Source organism: Aotus nancymaae, unplaced genomic scaffold (genome assembly GCF_030222135.1).
Source record: "Aotus nancymaae isolate 86718 unplaced genomic scaffold, 86718_ANA_hifiasm-v0.15.2.pri h1tg000067l, whole genome shotgun sequence".
NCBI classification, from domain to species: domain Eukaryota; kingdom Metazoa; phylum Chordata; class Mammalia; order Primates; family Aotidae; genus Aotus; species Aotus nancymaae.
Genome location: NW_026988482.1, coordinates 32,535,273 through 32,549,849, shown reverse-complemented (window position 1 = coordinate 32,549,849; position 14,577 = coordinate 32,535,273). Strand labels below are relative to the sequence as shown.

Here is a 14,577-nt window from a genome sequence, read left to right as displayed (position 1 = left end):
TTTTTAGTAGAGATGGGGTTTCACTATGTTGGCCAGGATGGTCTCGAACTCCTGACCTTGTGATCCACCCACCTCAGCCTCCCAAAGTGCTGGGATAACAGGCGTGAGCCACCGCGCCAAGCCTGGGTGAGCTCATTTCTGACACAGCACAGCTGCGGCTATACCCGCTGTCACCAAGGATCTCCTGGCATAACTGGCTCTCAATAACACCCCCACACACATGTCCTGTGGTGATGTGGTGTGTGCTGTGACCCCTGCAGCCAGGAAAAGGTCGAGGGGCACCTCTTTCCTCACCTCTGGTTTCCAGACCTCACTAAGAAAAGCCCTGCCCACCTCCCCTAAAAGCAATCTTCAGCTTGTCCCTACTGTCCACACCCTCGGTGACATTACTGCCCCCTGGAAACCAAAGGCAGGGAAAGAACTAGAGCAATGTCCCCAAAAACTGTGGAAAAGGTCCCAGGCAGAGCTCCATGGTGTGGGAAAAGATAAGGCAGGTAGCCCCCAAAAAGTTTTCCAGAAGGAAATTTCAATTTCACATCAATCAAACGCAAATGAGTAAAGTTTGGAGCAAAGCAAAACAAGAACTAAAAATCCACGGAAGCAGAAAACAGTCTCTTCCACACCCTCTCACTACAATATATCTATTTTCCTGTACAGAGTGTCAAACCCAACTTTGATACAAAAGTACTTTACTGCATGATGCAGGCAGGCAAGAAGCCTGACCTGTAAAGTGAGGCACAGCTGTGCCTCAGTTTTCTCATCTGTAAAATGGAAATAGATGTAAACCTAAAAGAACAAGGCTGAGGCCAGGTGCGGTAGCTCATGCCTGTAATCCCAGCATTTTGGGAGACCAAGATGGGCCGATCACGAGGTCAGGAGTTCGACACCAGCCTGGCCAACATGGCGAAACCCCGTCTTTACTAAAAATACAAAACTTAGCCAGGTGTGGTGGCGTGCGTCTGTAATCCCAGCTACTCAAGACACTGAGGCAGGACAATTGCTTGAACCCGGGAGGTGGAAGATGCAGTGAGCCGGGACCACGACATTGCACTCCAGCAATGAGTTGAGATGGCACCACTGTACTGCAGTCTGAGAAACAGAGCAAGACTCCATCTCGAGGGAGGGAGAGAAAGAAAGAGGCTGAGACTCAAAATTTAAACAATTAAAGAGTTTACATGAGCCAAAGTGAAGACAGCTGCCTGAAAGACTCAGACCCAAGTAACCTTGGATATGAGCTCTGTTTGGCCTTTGCTACAAGCAGGTTTTTAAAAGCAAAAAAGGGGACAGGGAGTGGACTGATACAAAGTTGTTTGTCCAGATTTCTCAATGGATTACAGAAATAGCATTTATTAGTGGTTGGCCATCCATCATTCAACTGTAGGGTGTGGATTATAGTATTGTGTGCAGCATTATGACATTAATTTATAGCTAATTGTCACAATAGCAATTTCTTCATTTTAGAAACGGGTCTCACTCTGTCGCCCAGGCTAGAGTGCAGTGGGGCAATCATAGTTCACTGCAGACTCGAACTCCTGGCCTCAATCTATCCTCCCACCTGACCCTCTCAAGTAGCTATACTATGCAGGGTTGTACCACTGCATCCAGCTAATTTTTTTTTTTTTTTTTTCTTCTGAGGTGAGGCTCAGCCCTGTGCTCTGTTCATCATCGCCTGCTAATTTTTTAATTTTTTTTGTAGAGATTGCAATCTCACCCAGGCTGGTCTCAAACTCCTGGCCTCAATAGATCCTCCAGCCTCGGCCTTCCAGAGTGCTGGGATTACAAGACAGGCATGCATCACCACAACTAGCCAACAAGTGATTTCAAGAAATGAATACATAGGGAGGGCACAGTGGCTCACACCTGTAATCCCAGCACTTTGGGAGACCAAGGCAGATAGATCAGTTGAAGTCAGGAGTTCGAGACTAGCCTGGCCAACATGCTGAAACTCTATCTCTACTAAAAATACAAAAAATTAGCTGGGCGTGGTGGTGGGCACCTGTAATCCCAGCTACTGGAGAGGCTGAGGCAGGAGAATCACTTGAAATGGAGAGGCAGAGGTTGCAATGAGCTGAGACCAAACCACTGCACTCCAGCCCAGGCAACCGAGTGAGACCCCATCTCAAAATAAATAGTAAAAATAAAATACAAATACAAAAATTAGCCTGGCAGGGTGGTGGGCGCCTTTAATCCCAGCTAATCAGGAGGCTGTGGCATGAGAATCACTTGAACCCCAGAGGCGGAGGTTGCAGTGAGCCAAGATTGTGCCGCTGAACTCCAGCCTGGTGACAAAGCAAAACTCTGTCTCAAAAAAACAAAATAAATAAATGAATGCATAGCTCACTTTAAAAGGACTCACCTTCCTCCGATAAAGGTTCTTTTCTTTTCTCACAGATGTAAAGCCACTAGCTCTGCAGAGTTCATGAGGATTGGAAGTAATATAAGTAAGACAGGCCAATGGTCAACAGACGGCAGGTATGAGAAATACTAGATGGTATATTAGAGGATGAATATCCTCAACATTCAGTACACAGCCAGCATCATTTGTATGTATTCTTGGTACCAACAAGAGTCAAGAAATAACATGTAGGAGGACAAAGGTCCTCCTTGCCAAGCTTTCTACATGCGCTGCTTAGAAAAGCCAGGTTTTAATAATGGGGAGAGGGAGACAGCCGCTCTGTCACAGTAACTCAGTCTGATAGGCAGTCTTGACTAAGTGAAAAACCAAACTGCTTCTTTGCTTATAGTACAAGAAAATTTTTGGCCAAGGACATTCTACTGCATGGGGTCTGGCCAAAACTGTTCTTTGGTAAATGCAATACTCAAACAATGGGCAGAAATAAAATCCCATCAAATTGTTTTTATAAATAAACAGTTTGCAGAATAGTTACGACAACGACCTACAGTTTATCAAATGAACACAGTTAAGGCAGCTGCTCTAAGGCTGTTAGAGGGCAGCAGCTTCACACATAGCTCAGTATTTTTCTTTGTCCTCCTCTACCCCGAATTCTAAATCCTAATACTAAATGTGCCTGATTGAAATACCCAGTAGTTCCATCCTCTATACCATCTAAACCTACTCTCACCTACTGGTTCACCACTTTAGTCATAAAGAGAGCCATTTGGTTTTCTAATCATTTTCCCCAAGAAGCTCTCTTCCTGGTACATGGACTCAGTTTCCCATCCAAAGTGAGCTAGGCACCTTAAAAATACAAGATCACTTCTGAAGCTCCTGAGGAAAAGTATTATTGTTTATTATACAATAACCTGAGCCAATTTAGGGATTGGATTACTGAGCCTGTTTAATGAATAACTAGATTTACCACAGTCATATAAGATGGCTTCCAGTAGAATGTCATGAAAGGCAATTGTAATCATTATAAAAGCAGGAAATAGCACCCATTAAGATTAAAATGGCTCATTCCATTGAATGTTTTCATTTAGTTAAACTTATTGTTGGGGGAAGGGGTTATAATTACAGATCCAGCTCCTTAATTTAGAATACTCAAAGATGAAAATTAAAATAGAATAACAAGAATATGGAAAAAAGAAAATAACTCAATGTAGAAACACAAGCCTTCATAGGAGCCTCCAAATGAGGTGTATGCACCCAAGGGCACAGAAGATAATCCCTTAGAGCCAGGAAAAAAACAGATTTTATATTTGGATTTGTCATCTAAAAAGAAACTAAGCTTTACTAACATTTAATATACAGACTGACAGTAGAATATATTTATAGCTTATATATATATATATATATATATATATATATATATATATATATATATGAGGAAGAGGCACATACAAAATTTTCAGCTAATAGGAATGACTGGAGCAACAGTTGAGAGACTCCTGGGGTAGATGGCACCTTTTGGCTGGTTCACTACCCTACACTAAACTCAAGGTACCGGGTGCAGTGGCTCACATCTGTAATCCCAGCACTTTGAGAGGCCAAGGCAGGTGGATCACCTGAGGTCAGGAGTTAAAGACCAGCCTGACCAACATGGTGAAACCCCGTATCTACTAAAAATACAAAATTAGCCAGGTGTGGTGGCGCATGCCTGTAATCCCAGCTACTTGGGAGGCTGAGGTAGGAGAATCGCTTGAACCCGGGAGGTGGAGGCTGCAGTGAGCCAAGATCATGCCACCGCACTGCACTCCAGCCTTGGCAACAAGAGCAAAACTCCATCTCAAAAAAAATAAATAAATAGACAAACTCAAGGAGCACACCCCATAGGCAGTCTCCAGTCTCAGAAAGCCCTTGGTGAGTCAGCCCTGCCACCTCTCCACTGCCCCCCTAACCTGAGCATCAAGACCTCTAAACTGACACACTCTTCTACTCCTGGGCTAAATGTCTGTTCACCTGCCTAATTCTAGTCATTCTTTAGGTCTTAGCTGAAAGGTCCCTTCCTCCAGAGAACCTTCTAGATCACCCAACCCAGCCTGGGGGTAGATGTTCATCCTCTTCAGAGGGCTGAGGATCTAGATCCTTGTTACTCACAGCGTGGTCCACAGAGAGCAGGATCTGAAGCTGGTTGGAAGCGTAGAATCCCAGCCTCCACTCCAGCACCTACTCAATCAGACCTGCATTTTCAACAAAGCCCCCAGGTGATGAGCACATGCCTGAAGGTTTGAGCAGCTCTCTTCTGCAGGGCTCTTCTCCTCTCCTCTGTTTGCTTGTCTCTTCTCCTCTGAGTAGTGTCTGAGGCAAGTAAAGGACAAGATCCTCTCATTCCTGTGCTCCTAGCACCCAGCACAGAGCCTGGTTCAGAGATGGCCTTTCATATATTTCTTGAATGAGGAAAGGAAGAAAGAAAGGATCTTGGGAGACATGTTCATCAGAGGTTCCAAACTTGGGGAAAGGGAACAGCTAACACACCCCAGATGACAGCAATAGGATTCCAAAAATATCTGGACTGGCAAGAGAACATACAGAAGACAAGGCAAAGTCCTGGACTTGGGTCCAAAAGCACAGTATTAATAGTGATAACGACAACACTGTGCTACAACTTAACCTGATCAGATGTAACTCTAAGATAGCAACTATTTTGCTCCTCCATTTTTTTTTTTTGAGACAGAGTTTCACCCTTGTTGCCCGGGCTGGAATGCAATGGCACAATCTTGGCTCACTGCAACCTCTGCCTCCCAGATTCAAGTAATTCTCCTGCCTCAGCCTCCCAAGTAGCTGGGATTACAGGCATGTGCCACCACACCCAGCTAATTTTGTATTTTTAGTAGAAACTGAGTTTTGCCATGTTTGTCAGGCTGGTCTCGAACTCCCACCCTCAGGTGATATGCCAGGCTCAGCCTCGTAAAGTGCTGGGATTATAGGCGTGAGCTACCGCACCCGGCCTGCTCATCCATTTTATAAATGGGGAAACAGGCACAGAAAGGTTAAAGCAGTGGACTAGAGTTTCTTAGCTGGTAGCAAGCAGAGTGCGGATTAGAATCCAGACAGCCTACCTTCAGACCGAGGCCCTGAATCACTAGGCTCCATCTAGTTTAGCCTAGGATGTGCTACCTGGAGGCCGTTTATAGAAAAAGCAGGGTGACTGGCACCCTGACTATGGAGCCGCTGAAGGCAGGACCTAAAGGCTCCAGGCCCTGAGCATCTGCTCCCCCAAGGAGCAGGGCAGCCATTCTCAACTAAGCCAGCAGCCCGCTCCATGGCACCCGCCTCACAGCACAAAACCAGGACCCGAGAGACACACTTTGGCTCCAAATCAAAGCCCTCCTTTAGCACAGACTCTCCAAGAACGAAGGCGGCTGCCGACTGGCATGCTGGCTCCGCCATTGCTGGGAGAGCACCACAGAGGCCCAACCACCATCTGGAAGTGATTTGGCTCAGAGATTCCTGAACGGGGTGGGAGGTTGGAATGACCAACCGCCTGGAGCTCCCTGTCCAGCTTGGAAACAAAGCTGGTGTGAACGGGCCCTGGAGGCAGCCATAACATACCAGGGGGCAGCCCCTTCCAAGGAGGCGGCACCCTCTAGGCAGTCCACAGCCATATTTTAGCAAGTAGGCTCAACCATAGCCAACCAAGCTGTTCTCCCCAGAGCGCGCTGATTTTAAATGCCCTTTCAGTGTGCAAACCTTTCCAGCATGACTTTTAAGATTAGTAGACACTGCCTTATTTAATTAACAGGCACTCACAGCACTTACTATGTAACATAAACTGTGCCAAGCACTTTAAAAATTATTAACTTGTTTAATCTCTATAGCAACCTTTTAAGGTAGTTATTATCCCCATTTTAGTGATAAGAAAACCAAGGCACAGACATTTCTTAATAGCTACTTAGTGACAAGTGGGATTTGAACCAAGAATCCTTGCTCTTAACTACTACACAAGCCACATTGCATGCTAACGTGCTACGAACTTGTTATTAATAATTCTGACAAAGCATGCTACTTTGCTACCTTTTTTTTTTTTTTTTGAGACCAAGTCTTGCTTTGTCGCCAGGTGCCAGGCTGGAGTTCAAGCAATTCTCCTGTCTCAGTCTCCCGAGTAGCTGGGACTACAGGCGCACGCCACCATGCCCAGCTAATTTTTGTATTTTTTTAGTAGAGACGGGGTTTTACCATGTTGGCCAGGGTGGTGTCGATCTCTTGACCTCATGATCCGCCCGCCTCAGCCTCCCAAAGTGCTGGGATTACAGGCATGAGCCACCACGCCCGGCCAACTTTGCTACTTTTTAAGCACTCTCTGTACTGCCCAAAAGACACGCTGGCATCTGCTAGACGTGCAAGAAAGAGCAGAACTTAAAGTTATTTGGAAATTATTTTGGTAGTAGTAGCACAAAAGAGAGAGGAAGGAAAAGGAGCGAATGCACCAGTGACCCACCACCCTGGAAACTGCCCAGTGACCCAAAGTCTTAGGAACATGCGCCCTGTCTGCTCTGGCACTGGCCTGGTGCAAGTCAGTGAAGTAAACTTTAGGGTCAGACCACATCCTCTGAAAAGGAAATAATTCCTTTCTCTAAAGGCCCAAAACAAAACACACCACCCAGACTTCTAGGCCTTGATCCTCATTCTTGGGCTGAGAGACCCCTTTTCCTCCCAGCTGGCTGGCCTGCCCCATGTCAGAAAGTTTTTTGGAAAAACAAGTAAATAAAACTGCCAACTCCTGGCAAACAGCTGGAATTAAAGACGCTGAGGCTTCACTATGACCTGCCCACAACAGAATAAGAAACGTAAGGAAATTTTCAGCTTTTGGATGGCGCCTAGCGGCCTACCTTACAATGAACCACAAATGTGAATAAACAGCCAGGGTTGCCTTTCAGTGAATTTGAGGCAGAGAAGGTGGAGTCCTGGCAGCTGCTGAACCACCACCTATCTCAGAGCTGGACACATGTACACAATTCTAATGACTCCCCAGTTGTCTGGCCTTATCCAAAGCATACAAAACCCCGTATTCATTCAATGATACCTTCCCTGACATGGTATAAAACAGTAAAATATCATCCATTGGGTAGCAGGAAATCTAAACCAACCAACCAAAAAAAAAAAAAAAAAAAAAAAAGTGAGGCCAACACAGGAGACAGACAGACCCCATTCAACTCCCGACTGACTCTCAACTAGCGAGACCCTCATCTCAGCCTGGAGGATTAATCCTGCCAATCATGGAAGGCCCTGAAATCCCTAATTTGACCAAGGCCAGAGGTTCAGAGTGTGGGTATCCAGCCACCACCCTAACACCTAAGACTTGCAAACCTAGTGTTACAGGGACCCTCTGATGTGGAGAGAAAAGCTGTACTTTACTCATCTCTGAAACTGGAAGCCAAGTCAGAAAAGGCTCCAATTTAATAGCTGGGCAGACCTGGGTTCCAGACACCAATTACTAGCTAGGTTACTTCACTCCTGTTTCCCATCTTTAAATAAGGATAATAATACTAAGAGCAGCAAGAGTAGGATCACCATTAGCCAACCAAGCTGTTCTCCCCTGATTCTGACTGTCCCTTCAATGTGCAAACCATTCCGGCACTTCGGCTCTGTCTCCCAGGCTGGAGTGCGGTTGCACAAAGATCTTGGCTCACTGCAACCTCCACCTCCCCAGTTTAAGAGATTCTCCTGCCTCAGCCTCCTGAGTAGCTGGGATTACAGGCACGAACCACCATGCCTGGCTAATTTTTCTGTTTTTAGTAGAGATGGGGTTTCACCATGTTGTCCAGGCTGATCTCGAACTCCTAACCTCAGGTGATCCACCTGCCTTGGCCTCTCAAAGTGCTGGGATTACAGGCATGAGCCATAGTGTCCAGCCCTGGCATGACTTTTCAGACAATTATTAGACAGCACCTTATTTAATTAACAGGAACCATTTTCTAAGCACCACATGGCCAGGCCAGAACTAAGCCCTGAACTCTCCCAGTGACTTATAGACGCAGATCATTAGAAGAAAGGCAGCAATTGCTATCAATCAATGATTAGCATGAAGATTCAATGGGGTGAATAAAACACACTTAACACCTAGTAGGTGCCCCCAAATTGAAGCTAGTGTCATTGTCAGCACAATGCAATACAACCTAAGCAGTGAATATACGAGCCTTAGTCCAAGCTGGAGGTAACTTTGCCTTGAAGGACCATTACCCACAGCAGCCTCGCAGCTGAGGGAAGAAGCCTCCTGCTTTATCCCCACAGCAGTCCTGGCACTTGCCAAGGTTCCCTGTGGTCTCCAGAGGGTGGAAAACCTGTTTGTTGCAAGATCTCTCGGGAAAGCAATTAGGCAGCCAATGACACAAGTTATAAATGTGGTCACACCCTTTAACCCAGGAATGTCACTTTGGGGAATATGATCCAAGAAATCATTAAAAAGGAAAAAAATACAATGTAAGTTGTGGTAGGAAAAGGAAGACGCTGCCAACAGCCCACAGGCCCAGCACAGAGGAACGGGAGCTAACTAACCCTGGAAGGTTAGGACAATGGGAGTAGCTAGGGCCTGGGTGGATTCAGGAATAAAAATCAAAAGGGCTGACCCCGGCAGGGTGGCTCATGCCTGTAATCCTAGCACTTTGGGAGGTCGAAGCAGGCGGATCACGAGGTCAAGAGTTCAAGACCAGCCTGGCCAACATGGTGAAACTCCATCTCTACTAAGAATACAAAAATTAGCTGGGCATGGTGGCATGTGCCTGTAATCCCAGCTACTCAGGAGGCTGAGGCAGGAGAATCGCTTGAACCCAGGAGGCGGAGGTTGCGGTGAGCCGAGATGGTGCCACTGCACTCCAGCCTCGGCAACCAGAGCAAGACTCCATCTGTGGGGGAGGGGGGAAATCAGGAGGACCAAGTAAAAAAATGTAAGCGACCAGACAAAATCTAGAATGAGACCCACAGCCCCGGGCACTGATGAGAGACAGTGCTGGAAGCAGCGGCTGCGTCTGTAAACAGTGGGTAGATCAGGCAGTCCATGATTTGCTGGTGCTGTGGTTTGCTTTGGTTTTGGTGTTGTTTTAGAGATTTCATGTCATATCTGGATACTTCTGGTTTACTTTAAGTTTCTTTATTCAGTTAATTAAATAAATACACATTTTTAAAACAAAGAACAGATCCAAGTTGAGCCCAGCTGGGCCTTGGGATTCTTCAGAGGGGAGGCTGGTTTCTGAATGGTAAAGAATTCCAGGAGATTCTGAGGTTCTCCCTCTGCAGTACAGGAGATGGACCCCAGAAGGAAGACAACAGCGTGCAGTGTAGATTCCTCTGCAGGAAAGCTACCCTTGGGGAGGGAGAGGGCTGCTGGAGATCAGCTGGGTGGAGAGGCGCCTGGGCCCAGGAAACAGGAAGCAACCCTACCTGCCAGGACAGGTGTGGGGGAAGGGAAGGGTGAGGCCCTGAGGCCTGGGGGAGGCTCAGCCTAGAGGGAATCCCTTTTCCACTGGAGAAAGTCCCGGCAGCCACACCTATCTCCCTTTCTTCCTGTCACTAGGGTCGCTATAGTGACCTGGTTTCCTCAGGAAGAGACCCAAGTCACAGGCCAGGGCCAGTCCCTGGTTCTCCTTAGGAAGAGACCCAGATCCAGGACCCTCCCCCTTCCACATCCCGCCCCCCACACACATAGGCAGATACACATTATCTGCATATAAACATACTCTGCACACCCATTTCGTGTATATGCAAACTCTCTTTGCATATACACACTGTGTGTGTGCACACACATTCTCTGCACACACGCCCACATGCACACACACATACCACAAACTCCTTGCCCCTACTGTCACAGCCCACACTCTCAGCAGCCTTGTGGCCCTCCTGGAAGCCCCCAACTATCACAGACCACAAAGAAGACCTCATCCTCATTCTTCGCCCCCCAGCCCAGCAAGCCCAACCCAGCAAGAGACACCAACTCCCTCCCTCCTCTCAGGAAGACCCTGGGGTGGGTTTGGAAGGGGAGAGGAAAACAAAGCCTCCTTCTAACTGTCGCCCACTTCCTTCAGTTCTCAGCGGGGCCCTACTTGCTGACCTTGGACAAGTCAGTTAACCCTCTGGACCCCCTTATCTGTAAAATGGGTCTAGCCTCACCCCAGCTCTCAGGATGTGTAAGGACAGAAGTAACTTAGAAGGCTGATGGCGCACAGAGGACGCTAGTTGGGCTCCCTACAAGACAGCGATCACTGTTACCACCACCATCCCTAAATTACAACTTTGGCAGCAAGGAGTAGGCTAAACCTGCGGTGCGCGGCCAGAGCTAAGCCGAGAGCAGAGGGAGCGAGGACACGCACCCGCGCCTCCCCTTGCAGTCTCGGGGCCCACACCCATTCCGGCGACGGCAGGGGAAGGTACCAGGTCCTAGTCTCCACCTGGGTGGGGAAGCCCCAGGAGCAAAGAACGGTTCCTCCCCAAGTCTCCCTGCCTGGCCTCCAAGCCAACGCCCATTCAGTTGCCGAAGAGCGCACCAACCTGGGCGCAGCCAGGCGAGCGCTCCGGGTAGCATCTAACCCTAGGGCCCCGCCCCCGGGAACGGCGAACAAGGGTTTCTAGTCCCCTAGCTCCCACAGGGGCCCCCAGGTGCAGAGAAATGCCATATCTCCACCTTCCCTCCTGCAACCCCAGCCCAAACCCTCAACCCTTAGCCAACCAAAGATGCACTGCTGGGGAGCACGATGGGGAGCGATCACACCAGGTCCCAGCTCAGGGGAGGGCACCGGAGAGGGGGTCTAGGCCCCCTATATCCCACCCCCGGGTCCGACTCCCCCTAGTCTCCGAGGTGGGGGCGCGCTGCGGGAAACCCTCGCCTTCCGCAGGGGTGCACGTGCGGGGGCGGGTCGGCACCACAGTCGGCGCCTGGGCCCGGCCAGAGAACTCACCGATGGACACGAGCTTGATGTTCTCCCGGTCCAGGAACTCGAGCGCCACGGACACGTTCTCGAGCTGCATCTGGCGAAAGGTGGGCCGCTGATGGTACTTGCGGTACATGCGCTTCTGGCTGAGCACCTCGAGCAGCGCGATAAGCCGCAGCCCGTCGCTCAGGTCGGTCTGCAGGTTGCCGATGCGTTTGTTCACGCACTTGAGGTGCTCGTTGCACCAGCGTGTGAACGTGTTCTGCTGGATCTTCTTCCACGGCGCGTCCTCCGCCAGATCCTTCTCGGTTACCGGCATCCTGGTGGCGGGGAGAGTGCAATGCGCAACGAGCTGCCGGGGACTGGTGTTTGGAGGCCCAAGGGCCAGAGGAGCGAGAACCGAAGCGGAGCGGGAGCGGGGTTCGAACTTGCTGCTACCGAAGCCGCGGCCGGTGCTGCTCTGCGGCCGCCCGCCCCTGGCCGCGCGAGGCGCCTGGCCTCGCGCCTGCGCGCTGAGCCGCCCCGCCCTCAAGCCCCGCCCCGTCCCGACCCTCCCGCGGGAGCTTCTGGGCCACGCTCGCCCTCTGCAGCCTGCCGCGGGCACTGCGCCCCACGACGCCCTGGGACGAGCACTCGAAGCCCACCACCCCAGCCGGACGTACGGCTTCCTAAATCATCCGGTCAGCCCCGGGGTGGGGGGACCCGCGGGGTCTGGGAGCCGGACAGACTGTGTCGGGCCGCAGTGGGACCTACGGGAGGGGCGCGCGGGGCGGAGGTCTTCATCCAGCTATAGATTCAATAAAATTCACTAAGGGATTTTATTGAGCTCCACCTGTGTACCTGGCATTCTTCCGCTAGCCTGCCAATCAGTGACATAAATAAGACAAAAGTACTGCACAACCTCAAGGGGTTCACAGCCTAATGGGAGAGAAATGTGTAAATAAATCCACCATCACCAACAGCTCAGTAGTGGTGATAAAAATGAACAGTAATGCTTGCTGCGTGTATTAGTTTCCAACTACTGCTGTAACAAGTGTCTTTGAAACACACTCGCACAAATGTATTATCCTTTAGTTCTGTAGGTTCGATGGCCCACACGGGTCTCGCTGAGCTAAAACCAAGGTGTCGGCAGGATGCATTCCCTTCTGGAGGCTGTAGGGAACAATCTGTTTCCTTGCCTTTTCCAACTTCCAGAAGCTGCCTGGTTCCTTTGCTCCTGCCCCTTTCCTCTGTGAAAGCCTGCAATGGACCAGGCACAGTGGCTCATGCCTGTAATCCCAGCACTTTGGGAGGCCAAGTTGAGTGGATCACCTGATGTCAGGAGTTGGAGACCAGCCTGGCCAACATGGTGAAAACCTGTCTCTACTAAAAATTCAAAAGTTAGCTGAACGTGGTGGCACTTACCTGTAATCCCAGCTACTCAAGAGGCTGAGACAGGAGAATCCGTTGAACCCGGGAGGCGGAGGTTGCAGTATGCAGAGATCGTGCCATTGCACTCCAGCCCGAGCGACAGATTGAGACTGTCTCAAGAAAATAAAAAAGAAAAACTGCAATATCAGGTAATCTCTCAGTCCTCTCTCCATAGACACATCTTCTTCTGACGCTTTTTTTTTTTTTTGCGATGGAGTCTCGCTCTGTCACCCAGGCTAGAGTGCGGTGGTGCAATCTCTGCTCACCGAAACCTCTGCCTCCCAGATTCAAGCGATTCTCCTGTCTCAGCCTCCTGAGTAGCTGCGATTACAGGCACCTGCCACCACACCTGGCTAATAATTATATTTTTAGTAGAGATGGGGTTTCACCATGTTGGCCAGGCTGGTCTTGAACTCCCGACCTCAGGTGATCCACCCGCCTTGGCCTCCAAAGTGCTTGGATTACAGGCGTGAGCCACCATGCCAGGCCCAGGGCTGGGATTATAGATATGAGCACCTGGCCTTTTTCTTTTTTCTTTTTTTTTTTTTTCTTTTTTTTTGAGACAAGATCTCACTACATCTCCCAAACTGGAGTACTGTCACTCAATCTCTGCTCCCTGTAGCCTCAACCTCCCCAAACCTGACTCTTTTAAGGACTGTTAAGATTACATTGGACCAGCTGGTTTGTCCTGTTTTAAAATCAGCTGATTAACAACCCTAATCTTGTTTGCAACCTTAACTCCTCTTTGCCATTTAAGGGAACATTCACAGGTCCTGGGAGTTAAGATGTCAATATCTCTGGGGGCTGTTATTCTGCCTACCACAGCATACATTGAGCACCTACTCTGTTCTCATCCAGGTTCTGTGCTAGGTTCTGGGATGTGGCAAAGACTCAGGCCAGCTGTCTGTTGACAAAAGCCTGAATAATTACAACAGCAAGCGTTGAATGAGCACCTGCTGTTCCTCTGTGCCAAGCACAGTGCTAAGCAATTTCCTTGCTATTGGCTGTATTGGATAAAAGTAACATTGTGAGCCGAGTGCAGTTGCTCACGCCTGTAATCCTAGCACTTTGGGAGGCCAAGGTGGGCAGATCACGAGGTCAGGAGTTCGAGACCAGCCTGGGCAATATGGTGAATCCCCATCTCTACTAAAAAATATAAAAAATTAGCTGGGCATGGTGGCGTGCGCCTGTAGTCCCAGCTACTCAGGAGGCTGAGGGAGGAGAATCGCTTGAACCCAGGAGGTGGAGGTTGCAGTGAGCCAAGATCATGCCACTGCACTCCAGCCTGGGCAACAGAGCGAGACTCCTTCTCAAGAAAAAAAAAAAAAAATGTAACTGTGTGATTGAGCAGCTTGCCCAGAACACACAGCACAGTTAGAACCATAATGCAAGTCTGTAAGAGAGGCACAGGGTGCCCTGGTACCAGAGAAGGGGCTCCTAACCCAATTTGGGGGAGGAGTTGAGGGCAGTCAAGCTTCTGAGGAAGAAGGGTTGAGTAGGACCCAGGGCAAGGGCTGGCCACCTTGGGGGTTGCCCGAGAGAGGCCAGCCAATTTATGGGTAGAACCATTCTGTAACAGGTTATTTGCATACAATCAATGCCAAAGTGCTTTGTTCAGACAGATGGACTGACTCACTGAAAATGGTCACAACAGCCTGGGGGAGAGAACATATGACCTGGCCCTGGCTCACAGTGGGGACTCAATAACTACACTTATGTGTTGCTTAAGAATGGGAATGCTAGAGGACTTTGTCATGGTAGGAACACCAGAGAGTGTGCTCCCACAGACCTAGATGGTACAGGCTACCACACATCCAGGATAGAAGGGGTCACCTGTGGCCCCTAGGCTACAAACCTGTACAGCAAGTTACTATATTGGTACCTAGGCAGTTGTTACGATAAGTA

General features: G+C 49.2%; 1 protein-coding gene across 4 annotated transcripts in view; it reads right to left on the bottom strand.

Annotated features, from left to right (window-relative positions):
• Positions 1-11,717, bottom strand: part of FLNB (filamin B) — a 166,383-nt gene extending 154,666 nt beyond the window's left edge. For all 4 annotated transcript variants that reach the window (XM_064367262.1, XM_064367263.1, XM_064367264.1 and 1 more), the window contains exon 1: positions 11,290-11,717. In XM_064367262.1, coding sequence (XP_064223332.1) covers positions 11,290-11,581 — 292 coding nt within the window. In that variant the 5' untranslated portion in view covers positions 11,582-11,717. The remainder of the gene's footprint in view (positions 1-11,289) is intronic.
• Between the last annotated feature and the right edge of the window lie 2,860 nt (positions 11,718-14,577).